This window comes from Lontra canadensis, unplaced genomic scaffold (assembly GCF_010015895.1).
Source record: "Lontra canadensis isolate GAN:19392208 unplaced genomic scaffold, GSC_riverotter_1.0 scaffold230, whole genome shotgun sequence".
Lineage (NCBI taxonomy): Eukaryota > Metazoa > Chordata > Mammalia > Carnivora > Mustelidae > Lontra > Lontra canadensis.
In genome coordinates, this window is record NW_022631224.1 from 380,854 (window position 1) to 397,517 (window position 16,664).

Below are 16,664 nucleotides of genomic sequence, written 5' to 3' on the forward strand. Positions count from 1 at the left end.
AGGCGAAAAGATGCCGATGGGTGGGGATGCTGCCGGGGCGGAGAAGAAGGAACTTCCTGGGATCCCTCGAGAATGACATTGAAGACTTCGTCACTTTCGGCAAGAAAGAAAGACGACTAATGTGTGCTACCCTCTTCCTGCCGAACAAGGCGTTTTTAGTGGTAGAAGGGAGCGAGGCTGGTTCGGATCGAGGGAAGGATGTCGGACGGAGGCGCCATGTTTAACAAGGGCTACATGGGAGGCCATCTTGGATCAGGACCCTGTTTTGGCGTCCACTGGAGAGGAGGACGGTTCTGCCTACGCTCTTTTGTACTAGCGTCAGCAGTTACTACCCGAAGACCCCCAGAGCTTCCAGTTTTTGCGAGGCTTTCAGTCGCTGTGAGAAGGACCTTGATTCCCAATCTTCTCGGTTGAGACTTAGCCGTAATGGATGATGAGAAGAGTTTAGCCTCTGGAGCCAGACGCACTCGGATCTCAAACCTGCCGCTCTCACTTCTTACCGCTGAGCTCTCTGGCAAGCCTTGGACTTAATCAGCCTTCCTAACTGACCTCACTGTACAGGTCTCCTATCTGGAAAATGGAGATCCCGGTACCAGCCTTGCGGAATTGTTACATGGAGTAACTAAAATCAAGAGCATAGATTGTTTGCTCGTAGAATACGCAGCCTGTGCTGATAGAGAACGAGCATTATGTAAATCCAAGTTTCTCTTCCTCGTTTCCTGGCCACCATGAACCTAGCTCTAGTTTCTAGCCACAGGTCTCCATGACAACGACAGAGGAAGAGCACCCAAACAACTGCGAAAGGACGTTTTGCCAAACGTGAAAATGCGACCCCTATCACCTAAGACTCTATTAAGCATAATGAGACTCCACACTGTTTACATATAAAAGTACAACTTTTATTCTGAGACATTGCTTCTAACTAGAACAGAATCTGCAGCCCCAGCCTGTCTGGAGAAGCAGTCCCATGGCCTGAGTTATGCCATTCCCCTTCCCCGCAACAGGAGGAAGTTATTCCGAAGGAAAAATGAGAAGCCAGGGAGATCCATACAAGACCTCTCTTCCTAAAGGGGACTGGAGGCAGACGGTAGGGATGCTGGAAAGGGGGCCAGTCCGGCTTTTGAGGCCCGAGGCCTTCAACGAGCTCCTTGATGTGGTCCTCCTAATCTAGAGCTAGGAGGGTCTGGAGGAATCCAAGAGCAGAGTCAGGATGGGCAGTTCAGAAGTGTTTATGTGTGACAGGCTCTGACATGGCCCTTTCCTCCCCTCCTCCACCCTGGGCTTCCATGAAGGGAAGTGCACAGCCTCAGAGGAGGGCAGGCACTTTGCTGAGTTCCCTCTTTGTTCTTCATGTTGAGAAACCTCTTAAGTATTCCGCCTACTCTTTGTTTCCTTTGACCAAGGCCCCAGTCCCTGGTAACAGGATTTTGGTGACTTTCTTGGGAATATTCTAAGGGATAAGTGCTTTGTGTCTGAGACATACTCAGGTGAACCAACTGAGGCAATGCTTCCCACAGTCAAGAAGAGAAGCTGGAGGGTCAAAGCCTATGGTGTTGGGCACTACAGCTGCTCAGGCTGCAGAAGAGACAGCTAGTCTGGGATCCTCGAGATTGGAGACAACCTACTACCCTCTTTGCCGAGTGCTATGGTCCTACTCACAGTTCCTCACCTCTCCCGGGGGTAGCCTGTGTTTCAAATGCATATGATCGGCGCTGGGGGGACAGAAGAGGGTCAGGGGGCTGGTGTTCCCTGGGGGGCAGACTGTGCCGACTACGGTGTCCAGATCCTTCTGTGTCTTCGGGTGGGAGCTCCAGGCAGCTAAGTGGCCGAGGAGCATAGGCAGGGATCATACTACAGGGGGAGGTTCTGGGGATGAGGCTATAGTCCCCACCCCCAGTACAGGTCTGGGTCCGCCGAACTCCCTGAGCCTCAGTCCTCTGGCGGTCCCGGGCCAGGGCCACAGCAGCATCAAAAGAAAGACTGCCTCCATTCCTCCAAGAGGAACGGGAGGCTCTGGACCCCCAAGCCCTTTCCCCAGGAGTCCCATCGAGCCGACCAGGCCTTGGGCATGGGTTTGCAGGCGCCACATGGATCTTGCTACACATTGCACTAGGCATCTTGGCAAATTGTGGTTTGGGGGGCACCACGGGCACAGAGCGGACCTGTTGGACCTGAACCAGGGAGGAAGCCAGGCGCATGCCCACACCGCTAGGTGAGCCAAGAGGACAGGGGCACAGATTGCAGCCCTCTGGACTGGGCTGCCCCTCAGGCTCCATCTCCTCAAGCTGGGGTGGCTGTGGGGTTGCCTCAGAGGACTGGGAATTGCCCCCTTTGGCACTGTCAACCTCCAGGGACTCTACGTGTGACCCTTCAGGAGGGGAGTCCTTTCCTAAATGGTCACCTCCAGCCCTCTGGTCTCTCTCAGACTCTCCATCCCCACTCTCCCTGTCCATGCTGACCTCTCCTCCTCCTCCTCCAGCTGCTGCTTCTGGGCTTCTGCCATCTTCTCCGTCTCCTCGGTCTTCTCTTGCCTCTTGGTCCTCCGGCCCCTCCTGCCCTTTAACCTCATCCTCTCTGGCTTCTTCTGCCTCTTGTTTGTGTACAACTTCCCAGCTCTCCTCAGCAACTTGGTTTTCCTGGACCCCACACTCTGGGTCGCTTCTGGCTCGTACCTGGCCTTCCTGGCCTTCCTCAGCCTCTTCCTCTCTCTCAGTCTTTCTTTCCATCTCCTTGTCTTTGCCCTGCTCTCCTTCTGTTCCCTCCACATCCTGAGCTTCCTTCATACTCTCATCCTCCTGCTGGCCTTTAGACTCCTCTCCCTTGGCCTCTGTCTCTTTCCCACTCTCTTCTCTCAAACTGACCATCATCTCTTGGCTTTCCCCAGCCTTCCCTCCTTCCTCACCTGCCTCTCCATCCTCCACCTCACTCTCCGGACTCCCCTCAGCCTCCTCCCTGATGGCCCATGTGTTCTCAGGCTCAGCCTCCTTGGCCTCCCCTACTTTGCAGCATGCATCTTCTCCCTCGGCCTGCCCTGGAGCCCCCTGTCTCCCACACCCTGCTGTCTCTTCCTCCAGACTTCCTGGACCCTCCCAGGTTGGGTGTTTGGGCATCAGAAGGGGACTTAGTTCATCATAGGCACTCAGGAAGACTTCCTCCCCACTTTCCTCTTCTCCTTCGGGTCTGGGGGCAGCAGAGTCCGGGGAACAGCAGCTGGGGGCCAAGACAAACTGCGCCTCATCCAGGGACAGGTCATCTAGGGGTGGCTCCACGGAGAACTCCTCCACCTGTAGACATAGCACTGGAGCTCAGGACCAGATGGCCCTGTCCACCCTCTGGCTTCCTCACCACCCTCAAACCCAGCACAGCTCTTCCTTACCTGAGGCCCAACTCGCAAGAGCTCCTCCAGGTAGCCCATCCCAGGGTCGTCCTCCCCAGGGGAGAAGGCTGCTCCTGCTGTTCCTGCCTGGGCCACCTCCCCATCCTCCACCCCCACCCACTCAGGCTCTGAGCTGCTTGAGTCCTCTAGGAAGGAGAAGGAATCCTGCACCTCCTGGGACAGGCAGTCCTCCAGGGCAGGGGCCATGTCCTCTGGGCCACTGTCAGCCAGGGGACCTGTGGCTGAACTTGCCTCCAACTTCTCATCTGTTAGAAGAAAGGAAGTGTCAGGAACACAAAGGTCAAGACCAGCCTTGACCCTTTCCAATGCAGATCTTCCTAACATTACTGCCGTTTCAGGCCCAACCCTCCCAGCCTAGGTACTCCATGTGGCTGACCCTCTCAGATCAGTATCCCTGACTCCTGGCTTATAGCTGCCTTGTTGAGCTCCTACCAGGTGCCAGGCACCACACTGTACCTTTCACAACGCCTTATCTAATTTCCCCCCTCATGAAACAGCTCTATAATGTAGGGTGTTTATCCTTATTTTAAATATGAGGAAAATAAGACTCAGATTTGTCCAAGACCCCAGCTCTGCCACCTCCAACTGAAATGAACAACAAATAGCTTAACCTAGGTCCCCTGTCCCACTGCAAGAAACAATAACTGTGTCACAAGATTAGGAGAGAATGAAATAAGCTGATGCTTGCAAAGTCCTAATCATGGCACCCAGCACATAGCCTTCAGTAAATGTTAGCTGTTAGTATTAATACCATTATTATTATAACATCATCTATTGTATATCCTCACCTTGTACTTAGTGATCCCTACTGTATATATCTGACACAGACTCCCCTTCTTCGGTATATCAGTGACCTGAAGGATCCCAGAGATCCCCTCTCCATGAACCACAGAACCTGGTGATATGACCGGATCCCTCCAACCCGGCATCCAGGGAGGCAGCTGAGGGTGACTATCCAAAGCCGGGGGCCCAAGGCCTCTGCCATCCCCAGGACAGATCCCTGGCACCAGAGCTTCAGCTTAGGGTTCTAGCCCCGTCTCACAGTTCTGGGAGATCCCTGAGTCCTCACCTGGGGGGCCAGGGCCAGGGCCAGGCCCAGGGCCAGAGGCAGGGCTTGGCCGGGGCTGTAGGGCGGGGCACTCAAGGCCGCGGGTGAGTCTGGCCAAGGAGACGTTAGAGATGATATTTGGGGGCACGTTGAGGATGGAGGTGATGTGTAGTGGGAGGTTGACGTTGTAGGGGTCTGAGATGTGCACCCCAACACAGCGCTCTGCACGGCTACAGCCCCCAGCACGGATTGCTGACCGTCCCGCTCGTGGCGTGCCTGGCTCAGAATTCGTGCCACCCAGGGCCTCTGCCTCGGGCTCCTGTTCACCTTCTGCTGCCTCTGCAGAATCATTCTCCAAGCTATCCGGTAGCAGTGGGCTTGGCCGGGGACTGCCAGGTCCCACCAGCACCTCTGGCTCTGTGGAGGAGAGAGAAGAGAGCAGTAACCTCAGCCGCGAGCCGCCCGGACACCTCGGGAAGGCTCTGGAGAATGTCCCCTGCTTTCTCAGGCCTGAGAGCCAGGACAGTTGGAAGGCACCCGGCCGAGCTTCCCTGGGCCACTCCTGCGAATGTTCCACAGCCACCTCGGCGCCTACACTTACTCAGGAACCCCCTTCCCTCCATGAAGATACACTCACTGGCCATCAGTGCCCCCCACCTCCACAAATACACACCACCCTGGACCTCTCTGTACACTCAGAGGCACACACCCACTGATCAGATGATAAACTCACTACTAACCCTAGCATCTGGGACTCTGGCTGGTGCGTAACAGGAGCTCATTATGTATTTTTGCAAATAGTGAGCACATATGGCCACGTGCACAGACACACAAGCGCACAGGAATGCACACGCAGTGGGCTCATCCGTAATACTATTACTCCTTGGCCGACACAGTCTCAGACAGGCTTGCACACGGGTGTTCACCTGCCTACACCTGCACGTATGTATACACACACACACACACACAGCAAGGGCACACCTAGACTCACCATCGCTGGCCCCAGCTGCAGCACTCAGTGAGTCCATGCTCTTTGCTGGCCGCAGAGTCCCCTTATCGGATTTGTCCTCTGCAAGACACAGACGTCTGTAGAACCGGGGCCTCATACGCCTTCAGCAGAGCTCCCCCTACCTGTCTCCAGACTCACCTCTGTCCTCAGCCCCCCGGGGGAGTTTACGTTTGGTCTCATGGCCAGAGCGACCCAAATTGAAGATAGATCTCCACTTCCTGACCTTCAAAGATCCCTTTCTCCTGGAGGGAATAGAGAGAACATTAGGGCTGGGCCTGGTGGTCAGTGCAGGATGGGGACCCAGGAAGGGGCCTTACTTGTGCTCTGCAAGCTCAATGATCGTGTGGTAGGGCCGCATCTGTGGGGGTCCATCGCCAGCCTGCAGGATGCTAGGCAGGTGGCAGGGCAGGGACCTGGGCATAAGGTCATCGGGGCTGCCTGATGCCCGGGCCCCTGGAAGTGATCGCCATCCACTCTCCATCTCCCCACCTAGGAAAGGAAGAGGAATTGGCCGGGCAAGGACAGAGGTGCGAGAGGGCTTCCGGTATCCAGCTCCTCACGGCCCGCTCCCGCTCACCAACTAACTAGCTGGTTGGGGATATTCTCGGAAGCCTTTGGAGGCAGATGCTCCATGTCTAGCTCCTCAAGAGGGAATCCTCGGCGGGAGGGTTGCGGGGGGGGCAGGGGAGGGCGCCTCGGTGGCTCAGTCAGTTTAGCATCTGCTTTCGGCCTGGGTCACGATCTCCGGGTTCTGGGATCGAGTCCCACATCAGGCTCTCTGCTCAGCGGGGAGCCTGCTTCTACCTCTCCCCCTGCTTGTGCTCTCTCTGTCTCTGTCTCTGTCTCTCTCTCAAGCGAATAAATTAAAAAAAAAAAAAAAAGGGAATCCTCAGGGACAAGGGGTAGGAGATCCCAGGACATTGGCCCTGTGGGTTAGGGGTGGGAACGATCAGTCAGTAGCCCCAAGAACCCAGATGGTGCTTAGACGGTCAGGCTCAGCAGGAGGGGGCTGCTCAAGAACCGACCACACCATCCTCTCCCCAGCATCTTCTCCACAGGACCATAAACAACATCCCTCTGTGACTCAGCTCTCTCACGTGCAGAACACGGAGACTGAACTAGGTGACCTCTAAGGCCCTCTGTCACCTTGACATGACTCCCCAGACAGAGTGTGGTGGCGTGGTGAGTGGCACACTGACCAGAGAGAGCGGCGCCCCCGAAGAGCTGGTCCACGTGTGTGAGGATGAACTCGACCACAATGGACTGCACACGCACCTCCATGAAGGCTGCTGTCCCGTTGAAGCCCGAGGCCTCTATGTCCTTGGACCTGTGGCAATATGGAGTTACTCCCCTGCAGTCCCGTCACACTTCCCCATCCGAATTCTCTCTAAAAATAGCCTACCCCTTCTCCCCTGCATGCCCGTAACCTCCTCCCCACCTCTTCAACTACATGATTCAAGTCTCAGTGCCACTCCCTTCGGGAATTCCTCTCGGACACCCCCCTCAGAATTGATCTCTACTTCTTTTGCACACAGGAGTGCGCTGTCATAATCGCTCTCAGGACTTCTTAGAGTTGGCCTGGCACACAGAGATATGCAGGCCAGTTCTCCAGGAGACTGTAAGATGTTTGCTCAACAAACATTCCACAAGGACTCTTCCTGTTCCAATCCCTGAGCTCAGTGATACAGTGTAAGAAGACACAAAGGCCTTGTGTCCAGTGGGTGAACCCCATCCCACTCGATGTACTTTGGAGCCCTCCTGTTTCTCCCTGGGCTCCGCGAGACCCCCGCAGCCCTCTCCAGTGCACCCGTGCAGCCACACCCATTCCTGGAGCCGCCTCTGGGGGCTCAGCCTGGATCCCACCCGCTTCTCCCGCAGTGCCCACCTCAGCAGGTTGGGGGCCCACACGATGGCCAGGTTGCGGGCGTGCATGTTGGTCTGAGCACTGAATGAGGCCATGTGCACCAGATGTCGCATGAGGAACTCCAGGGTCCTGCAGAAAGGAGGCATTGGGGCCAGGGGTCGGATGGAGGGATGGAGGGATGGAGGGATGGAGGCCGATGAGACAAGGTCTGTATGGGGATGGTTGGGACTCCGGGAGCCGGGGATCCACACGCACCTATAGTTGGGGACAGGGAGTTCTCGAAGCACTTCTAGGATCTTGACCAAGCGCTCAGGCTCCAGCTGCACTCCCACAGCGTCCTGATTGGGAGGAAGGGTTCAAGAAATGAGGCATGGAGCCAGCACTGCCCCTGCCTACTCCTGGGAGCGCTAAGCCTGACTCCTGCAAACAACGCTGTGCTGTGCCCCACCCCATCCCCCACCCCAGATCCTTCAGAGGACATGACATACCAGACAGAGCTCAGAATTTGGGGCCCACAAGGCCTGCAGCTGGGTCTTGGCTATGCCACTCAATAGCTTGGTGACCTCGAGCACTTTCCTGCCAGTCTGCCTCAGCACCCTCGTCAGAAGGCTCCGGTTCAGTAGCGACCCCTCCCTGTGGGTGCTCCCAGGCTACGGGGTTATTCCAAGGTGCCCAGGAAGGCAAGCGCCCACCCAGGCTAGCCTGTGCGGGCTGAATGCGGTGGGCTGCTGTTCTGGATTTCTAAATGCTATTCTGTTTGGTAAAAATGCAACTTATTTGTAAAATGTTACGGAATTCAAGAGAGCATTTGTGTCACATGTCTTCTTACTCAAAAGAGGCTTGACATACAGTCTGCTCCTGGAGGGGCAGGCCTGAAAAAGGGTTGGCCTCTGAGAACGGCTCTCATTCTCTTAAACGTGAGGAAGCTTAGGTCTAGGCGATTGCCAAGGACCCTCTGGTCCCGGCCTGGGGTCTTCCTTCCCGGAGTCCCACCCCTGCGCTGTGTGTGATCCGCGGGCCGATGGAGGAAGGGCCAAGGGAAGAGGGACGGGAGGGCGCAGGTAGCAGCCCTCCCTGCCCGCCTCCACAAGCCATGGAGGGAATTTGCAGGGAGGGACGTCTTCGTTCTCATGTGGTCTTGGTCATCGAGCGTCACAGGACCCTGTCTGCCACTGGACGCACTCGGGAGGTCAAAGCCTCCCCAGCGGTTGCTCCTCCGCCGTGGGTCCCACCCTCCTCGCCTCTCAACTCACCGCGAACTTGTCGTAGAGGCGGTAAGTGAGCAGGGGGTCTGGCAGCTCTCTGAAATAGGCCTTGCACAGGGACGAGACGCAGTGAATGTCTTGAAGGTAAACATCTTTGCGCAGGTCTGGCTTCCGCTCTGCCTCGAACTCCTGCCTGGGGAGGTGGAGCGTGGTCAGGAGTGGTGGGGGCTGGCCCAGCGGCCACGTGCACGGGCCCTGGAAGGAGGCTGTGGGGCATGTGTGTAGGTGAGGCAGTGGGTGTAGGTGGATAGCACATGGGGTTGTTGGGGGGGTGGGGGCGACTAGGGACGTGGGCTGTGTGTGAACAGGGAGACGTGTCAGGGATGGAACTGTGGGTGTTGCTTAGCAAGGTTGGGGTATGTAGGATTCAAGAAAAGCGGAGAGATGAGTGTACATGTGTTTCTGGGTACGAGTAAAGATGGAGGCGTGTCACTCTCAGAAGGAAACGTTGAGTGTAAATCTTCACGACCTTGGAAGAGGCAACAGTTTCTTAGATAAGACACCAAAAGCACAAGCAGCCAAAGAAAAAGCAGATACATTGAACACCAAATGACAAACTCCTGTGTGTCAGAGGACACGACCAAGAAAGCGAAGACAACCCACAGGATGGAAGAAAATCAGAGATTTGATAAGTGTTTAATATGCAGAATATATAGGGGCACCTGGGTGGCTCAGTCATTAAGCATCTGCCCTTTGGCTCAGGTCATGATCCAGGGGTCCTGGGACGGAGCCCCTTGTCAGGCTCCCTGCTCAGTGGGAGTCTGCTTCTCCCACTCCCTCTGCCCCACCCCCTGGCTTCCGCTCTCTCTCTCTTGCTCTCTCTCTCTCTCTCTCTCTCATAAATGAATAAAATCTTTTTTTTAAGTGTTTTTTATTTTTTTTTAAAGATTGTATTATTTACTTAAGAGAGAGAGGTCACAAGCAGGCAGAGAGGCAGGCAGAGAGAGAGGAGGAAGCCGGCTCCCCGCTGAGCAGAGAGCCCGATTCGAGGCTCGATCCCAGGACCCTGAGATCATGACCTGAGCCGAAGGCAGAGGCTTTAACCCACTGAGCCATCCAGGTGCCCCAATGAATAAAATCTTTAAAACAAAAATCCAGAATTTATAAAGAATTCTTACAACTCAAAGGAAACAAATAACCCAATTTAAAAATGAGCCAGGTGGGGCACTGGGGTGGCTCAGTCATTAAGCATCTGCCTTTGGCTCAGGTCATGATCCCGGGGTCCTGGGATTGAGCCCCACATGGGGCTCCTTGCTCAGTGGGAAGCCTGCTTCTCCCTCTCCCACCTCCCCTGCTTGTGTTCCCTCTCTCGCTGTGTCTCTCTCTGTCAAGTAAATAAAATATTTTAAAATATAAGTAAGTGAGCAAATAAACTTAAAAAAATGAGCCAGGGGTTTGAATAGAAAGTTCTCCAAAGAAGATATGAAATAAGTCATCCGTTCGCTACCGCAGAAGAGCCAAGAGGTGGAAATCATCCAAATATTCATCGACTGATGGACGGACAAACGAAATATGATTCCGTCACACAAAGAGATGAAGGCCAACATCTGAGACAATCTGCATGAACCCTAAAAACAAGCTAAGGGAAAGAGCCAGACACAAAAGTTTCCAATTATACAATTCCATTTATCTGAAACGTGCAGAAAAGACACATTCATAGAGATAGAAAGCAGACTAGTGGCTTCGAGAGGCTGAGGGAAAGGAGAAACATGGAGTGACTGCTTTTGGGTGTTTCTTTTGGGGTTGAGGAAATGTTCTGGAATTCGATAGTGGTGATTGCAGTGTGACCTTGTCAATGTACTAAAAAAAATCACTGAATTGCCCATTTTTAAAGAGTGAGTTTTATGGTATGTGAATTATAACCCCAAATGTTTAAGCTGGGTGGTTGTACGGGGGAGCGGAGACATATGTGTCTGTAGACACATGCATGCCAGCCTTGGGGGAAATGGGGTGTATGGTTTCAGCCTTTCCTGAGGAGTCCGGAGCTCCTCCCTTAGACAGCACCCAGCACCCATGTTTCCTTCTACCCGCTGCCCTCGCCCCTCTGGCTCCCTGGCCTCCTGGCCCATAGAGCTCTCCCCTCATTGCCTGACTCACCGGAGCTTCTGGATGTTGGAAGACACCCCCGAGAGGCGGTAGATGCCATCCACCACTCCGTACTCCTCCACAAACTCAGCACAGCTCTTCAGCACCTGTGGCACTGGGGACACAGATGGAGCAGAGAGAGAGAAATCAGGTCTGGGAGGTTAGACACCACAGGGGACCTGAGAGACGGAAACATAGGGAAGGGGTTCGAGGAGACTGGAAGCAGAGCTCATGAATTAAAACTTGTCAGACGGATTCTTAGAGGACATCAGCTTTCGCCTGCGCATCTCTCTGAGATCTCTATGCCCAGGGAATCTAGAGCCTCTGCCTAAATGCCCCCAAGGGATGGGAAGCCCCCTGGCTCTCCAGATTGCCCATTCCCATTAGAAAGCTCAACCTTCATGGAACTGAAATTTGTTGCTCTGTAATTACTACTTGGTTTCCAGAATTTTCCAAGAGGCAGCCGTCTGGTTGGAAGGGCGCTTGGAGTAACAGGACAGGTCTCGAGAGTACACTTATTAAACACTCTGTGTATAAGATGAAGGAACATTCGTTGTCCTGTCCCAAAAGGGGCAGAGCTGACGGGGACTATCGTGAAGCACCCTGTCTTAGAAGCAAGCATGTGGGCGTCAGGTCTGTCACAGGAAGGTACACAAAATTGGGACAGGTCAGGTCAGGAGTGAAACACCTGTGTGCCAAGTACTGTGCTTTAGATATTCTAGTCCTCATTTTCCAGATAAGAAAACTGAGAGTCAAAGAAGTAACAAGTGCCCAGTACCACCCAGCTAGGGCCAGCATTCAAATGCAAGTGCGCAAAAAGTTGTATTCTCTCTCCCGACCTGGGCCCCCTCTGCTGTTACTAGACTGTAAGCTCCTTAAGGACATGATCTAATTGTGACTTCTTTTTTTTTTTTTTTTTTTTTTTTTTGGTCCCCTTTCTGAATAACCAATCTGATGTCTCATGTTTTCTGACATGGTGTCTCAGACACAGGAAACGCTAACCCAGGGGTGAGATCCCATCTTCACGAGGCCACATGTTTCTCCTTCTGAAGCCTTCCCTGCCTTAAATCCTTGCTTCACCCCAGTCTTCACTGCTTACCTCAAGGGTCTAGAATGAAGCATAAACTCAGCGCAGTATGTTTAAACCCTACACCAACCAGACCCTGCTGCTGTCCCAGTCTGAGAGCCAGTCACGCCTCTGTCAAACCCTCCCATCCGTGAGAATGGGAAAACCAGAGAAAACCCTCTCATGTGCCAGTGTCAGAGCTGTTTCTCCTCAGCCATCTATTTTTTTTTTTTTTTTCCTGCTGGGTTTTCTGAGTCTTCCTCCTGACGATGTTTACCTCTTTACTTGAATCAGTAGGAAGCTCAGAGCCGTATCCAGAAACCATGCAGCATCACGTGATATGCATTTCCGGATACCGATCTTACCTCCTCCTCTTGTTTCTCCTTCAACCCAATTCCTTCAGTCATTTTACTCTACCCTTTCATAAAATTTTGGGATTTGGATCACAACTTTGCCACAGTTTTGTGTACCTCCCTGTGACTGAGCTGAATTCCATGCACTTGCTAACCCCCACACTTCCAGCTCAAGTTCTTGCTGGAATTGAGTAATTAAGTAAGATGGAAATAGAGAATGAAGGAAGTAATCCATGAGCCCATCAACCATGATTGTAAACCCTCCTTGTATGAGCCGGTGTCCACACGCTTTGTCCTCTTGCATCCCAGAGCCAGGAACTTGGGTGAGACAAGAAAGGCAAGAGGGCGGAGAATTTAAGGAGGCACCCAATTCTAGGGCTGTGCAGGTGGCAACTGCGCACACACACAACCTTGGGAGTGAAAGCATCCTTAAGAAAGAGCTGCGGGTCTCTAAATTCCGGGCCCATTCATCTCAGGGTTGTGAGTTCAAGCCCCATACTGGGGGTAAAGATTACTAAAATAGTGGCACCTGGGTGGCTCGGTCATTAAGCATCTGCCTTCAGCTCAGGTCATGATCCCAGGATCCTGGGATGGAGCCCCACATTGGACTCCCTGCTCCACGGGAAGCCTGCTTCTTCCTCTTCCCCTCCCCCTGGTTGTGCTCCCTCTCTCGCTGTGTCTCTCTCTGTCAAATAAATAAATAAAATCTTTAAAAAAAATTACTAAAATAAATAAACTTAGAAAGGAAAGAAAGGGAAGGAAGGAAGGAAAAAGAAAGAAAGAAAGAAAAGGAAGAAAGAGAGGAAAGAAAGAAAAGGAAGAAAAAAAGGAAGGAAATAAAGGAAAGGGGGAAAGAAACGTAGGAAATGAAAGGAAGAAGAAAGAAAGGAAGAAGAAAGAAAGGAAGGAAGAAAGAAAGAAAGAAAGAAAGAAAGAAAGAAAGAAAGAAAGAAAGAAAGAAAGAAAGAAAGAAAGAAAGAAAGAAAAAAGGCACCCAGGCATTGGTGCAGCCCTAAGAGTGAGGGCTTTGTTAAATTTTGTGCCCTGTTCCTTCCTCTTGTCCTCAGTCCTAGCGCTATAGTTCACTCCTCATCCCTCCTTCCAGGACCTGGGCCCATTTGCCAGCCTCACCCTACCCTCAGGTCCCCAACCCTGAATGCAGAAACAGGGTGGACCCTCCTCCCTTGGCTGCTGCTTGACGCTCAGGTTCCTAATGGCATCCCAGCTCTTTCGACCACCACGTCGCTCTGTTGACGCATAGCCCAGTATCACCTAAAGCCTGGGCTCTCTCCACAGGACGGCAACCAAGCCAGATCTTCCCCCCTCGTGCCCTTCTCCGTGGATTTTGGATCTCCTGAAAAGACCCTTAAAGGGGCACCTGTGTGGCTCAGTAGGCTAAGCATCTCCTGTCTTTGGCACCAGTCTTGATCTCAGGGTCCTGAGATGGAGCCTGGTGTCTGGCTCCGTGCTGGGTGTGGAGCCTCTTAATGGTCTCTCTCTCCCTCTCCCTCTCCTTCTGCCCCTCCCCCCACCTCTCTAAACAAAAAAAAGAAAAGAAAAAGAAGGTATTCAAGAACCTAAGCAATCAGAGCCGCAGAGGAAAGGGTCTAGGATGAGAGGAGACGGGAGGACGAAAGGAAGACAGGGCCGAGGTGATGGGGTCAAGACATCAGGGAATGCAGCCAGGGAAGAGGGCCCGGAATTTAGAGACCGGCAGAATCTGAAACCTGAACAAGGCAGCCAAGAGAGAGAGTTTGGGAAAAGGAAGAACTCAGGACAGGTAGGGCTTGGAGAAGGAAGTGACCCACCTTCCTAGGGCCGGAAGCAGGGAGAGGGCGCTGAGACCAAGCAGATGAGCGTGGGGAAAATTAAGCTAATCAGGGAGGATAAATTAAGCAGGAACACAGATCTCCACAAGTGTGGCCTTGATTCTGTGCGGAGTCTTGGATTAAAGGGAATAGCCGTAGCCGGGCTGGCTCTGGCTCTGTCCTCTCACTTCCCACCTGTCTGTGCCCGGGGAAGGGGGATGGGGAGAGGCTGTCCCTATTGCATAGGGGGCTGGACATCCTGACACCCTTGAGCTCAGGTAAGGTTCTGAGGAGGGGCAGGATGGGCTTCTCTCCTCCTCTAGAATTCTCCAGGACCAGACGTCTAAGCCTTCCAGAGAACGGGCCCCTCAGCCGCCGGGAATGCAGACAGAGGCCGGAGGGGATACTGGATCCGGGGTGGGGGTGGGGGTCTGCATTTCAGCACTGGGCTGCCCGGGGCCACAGGGCAGTGCAGCACAGGAATGACGAGATGGAACTGAGAGTTTGCAGAAAGCCGAAGAACGTCAGCCCCATTGAATCCTGTGGCCCTTGGCCAAGAGTCCTGGTTTTCAAGAGGAGTCCATGAGCCCGGCTCTGCAGGAGGGGAAGAGAAAGGCAGAGCAGGGCCTCCACGGCTGAAGCTGTGTAACCTTCTACTCTGGGGCCCCGGGGTTTCCCTTAACCGGGCCGATGGGGATGGGGGCCTCTGGGGGAGGAGAAAAGGGGAAGGAGGTGTTTGGGGACAAGGGGGCGGTGCTAAGGGCAGGAAATGAGCTAGGAACCACCATCACCTTCCCTCCCCGACAGGAGCCACAGCCCAGAGCAGCAGAGAGGACAAAGAGGAAATGACAGATTGGGGTGGGGTGGGATGGGGGGGGAATGTGCCCTGCTCTGGGAGGAGCTCCAAGTGCCAAAAACAAGCTGGACTGGGCGGCCAGGGTCCCTGCGGTCAACTTCAAATCAAATCCAGCTACATTAATGAGGGGCTGCTCCATGCCAGACTGAGCCCAGGGCTGCCCCTGCTCCTGCTGGCTTCCGAGCCCCTCTAGGGAACCCAGGGAAACAGTAGACAGGCCCCAAAGACAGCCCCACACCCATTCCTTTGCACCCTGTACCCTTACCCTCCAACCAGCCTCAGGGCATCTCTCTTATCCTACTAGCGCCCCCCCATTTCAGCAGCTTCTCCCCACCCCCTGCTTTGAACCTGTCCCTCCTGTGCCCAGGGAGGGCCATGGAGACTGTGGGAGGTCCCAGCCCACGCCCTCACTGGCAGCCCAGCAAGGCTGCATGAGGGTCTGAGCGCTGGATCCCCGCAACCACGTTCCTGGACGCTCTCCTCCGACCAGGAAACCCCCGTCCTCCCCAGCGCCACCGTCAGACTCTCCTAAGAGCCCTTCTCCCGGCTCCTTCCATTCAGTCCCAAGGATCCTCCATTGGCCTTTCCATCACTCCTCTGCTGACCACGTCGTCCCCCCAGCCTCCTGCTCTGTCCCCTGTAGTGATGCCGTCACCTCTCTTTTGCCTGCTTCTCTTCTGTTTCTCACCTCTCCATCCTCTCCCCGCCCCCCAGCCTCCCCATCCCCAGGTAGTTACACAAGGGGGCTCCCCGGCCTTCTCCGCTCAGCCACGTTTCCTACAGCACCTGCTCCTCAGGCTCCTGGGTGCTGACCCCACACCACTGCCCCGAGCACCTGGGTGCTGCCTCTGCCCCTCGCTCCGTGCCCTCCACTCCGCAGCCACCCTGAGCCGCCTCCTTACCCTCCTGGCCCGAACGCTGCAGCTGGTCCTGCAAGTCACAGCCGAACACCCTCTCCTTCGAGCCGCCCTTCTTCTTTCCCTTTTGCCGAGACTTCATGGCTGGAGCCCCCTGGGGCCCTGGCCCAGCCCCTTCTGCCCCCCCAAGACCTTTGCCCTACCAGTCCCCCATAGGATCCTAAGCCAGCCTCTGGGCTTGGCCCGGCCCCAGGGGGCAGGGCTCCAACCTGGGGAGGGTGGAGGGTGGCCTGGGCAACAGGCAGCGGCTCCTGCCTCTGCCTCTGGGGCCCCCGGCTACACGGAAGTAGCTGTGGAAGAGGAAGCTGCCCGGACCCTGAAGAAGCTGGGTCTCGTGGCCCAGGCTGGCACTCGCCCCTCTGGCCCTGCTCAGCCCTGGGGGAGCAGGAAGCTGTGCAGCTCCTCCAACCCGCTTCCTGTTAGAGCATCTTTGCAACCACAGGGCCTGGGGTGGGGGAGGCAGCTGACATTCACATCCTCAACCCATCACTGGGACTTCGCTCATTGGTCAAGGCCACGTGACGTCAGAGCCCCGGGGTGGGGTGGTGGCGCCTGGGGCGTAGGCAGGTGACTGACACCCTTAGAGACCAGAATTTGGGGGGTCGGGGCAAAGCCCAGAGGCTGGCCCAAGAGCCAGGTGGCCCAGTGCCCTGCAAGGGGAGGGAGGATGCCAGGCTCAGCCCGAGATGGGCCCGTGACCTCAGCCAAGACACGTTACCTTGCTGAGCCTCAGTGTCCACACGTGTGACCACGAAGAGGGTAAACTGGGTAACCTTAATCCTTCCAGCTCTTTCTGTGGAACTCACTTAAGTGTCAGCCTCTTTGTCTGTAAAGAATGGACTCTCCTGCCCGCCTCCAAGGCTTGTTTTGGGGAGACTCCAATGAGACCCAGGAGTGACAGCACCAACCCACGGGGGCGCTGGCTGTGCGGGAAGGGGCTTTTCACTCTATCCACCTACCCGGGAACTCTCAGAGGTGGCCCAAGGCATCTCTTTC

The 16,664-nt window shown here is 54.7% G+C and overlaps 1 protein-coding gene across 2 annotated transcripts; it reads right to left on the minus strand.

Annotated features, from left to right (window-relative positions):
• Positions 1 to 877: 877 nt before the first annotated feature.
• ARHGAP30 (Rho GTPase activating protein 30) lies at positions 878 to 16,099 on the minus strand. Of its 2 annotated transcripts, none has more exons than XM_032849521.1 (12): positions 15,654 to 16,099; positions 10,681 to 10,783; positions 8,572 to 8,716; positions 7,574 to 7,656; positions 7,340 to 7,447; positions 6,654 to 6,781; positions 5,772 to 5,943; positions 5,593 to 5,696; positions 5,437 to 5,514; positions 4,467 to 4,862; positions 3,548 to 3,642; positions 878 to 3,284 (listed from the first exon to the last, which is right to left on the minus strand). In XM_032849521.1, exons 1-12 carry the CDS (start codon positions 15,748 to 15,750, stop codon positions 1,656 to 1,658), a joined length of 3,138 nt encoding a protein of 1,045 aa, XP_032705412.1. In that variant the 5' UTR covers positions 15,751 to 16,099; the 3' UTR covers positions 878 to 1,655. The 2 variants fall into 2 exon arrangements, with proteins under 2 accessions (XP_032705412.1, XP_032705411.1); XM_032849520.1 differs by having other exon boundaries at positions 3,377 to 3,642.
• Between the last annotated feature and the right edge of the window lie 565 nt (positions 16,100 to 16,664).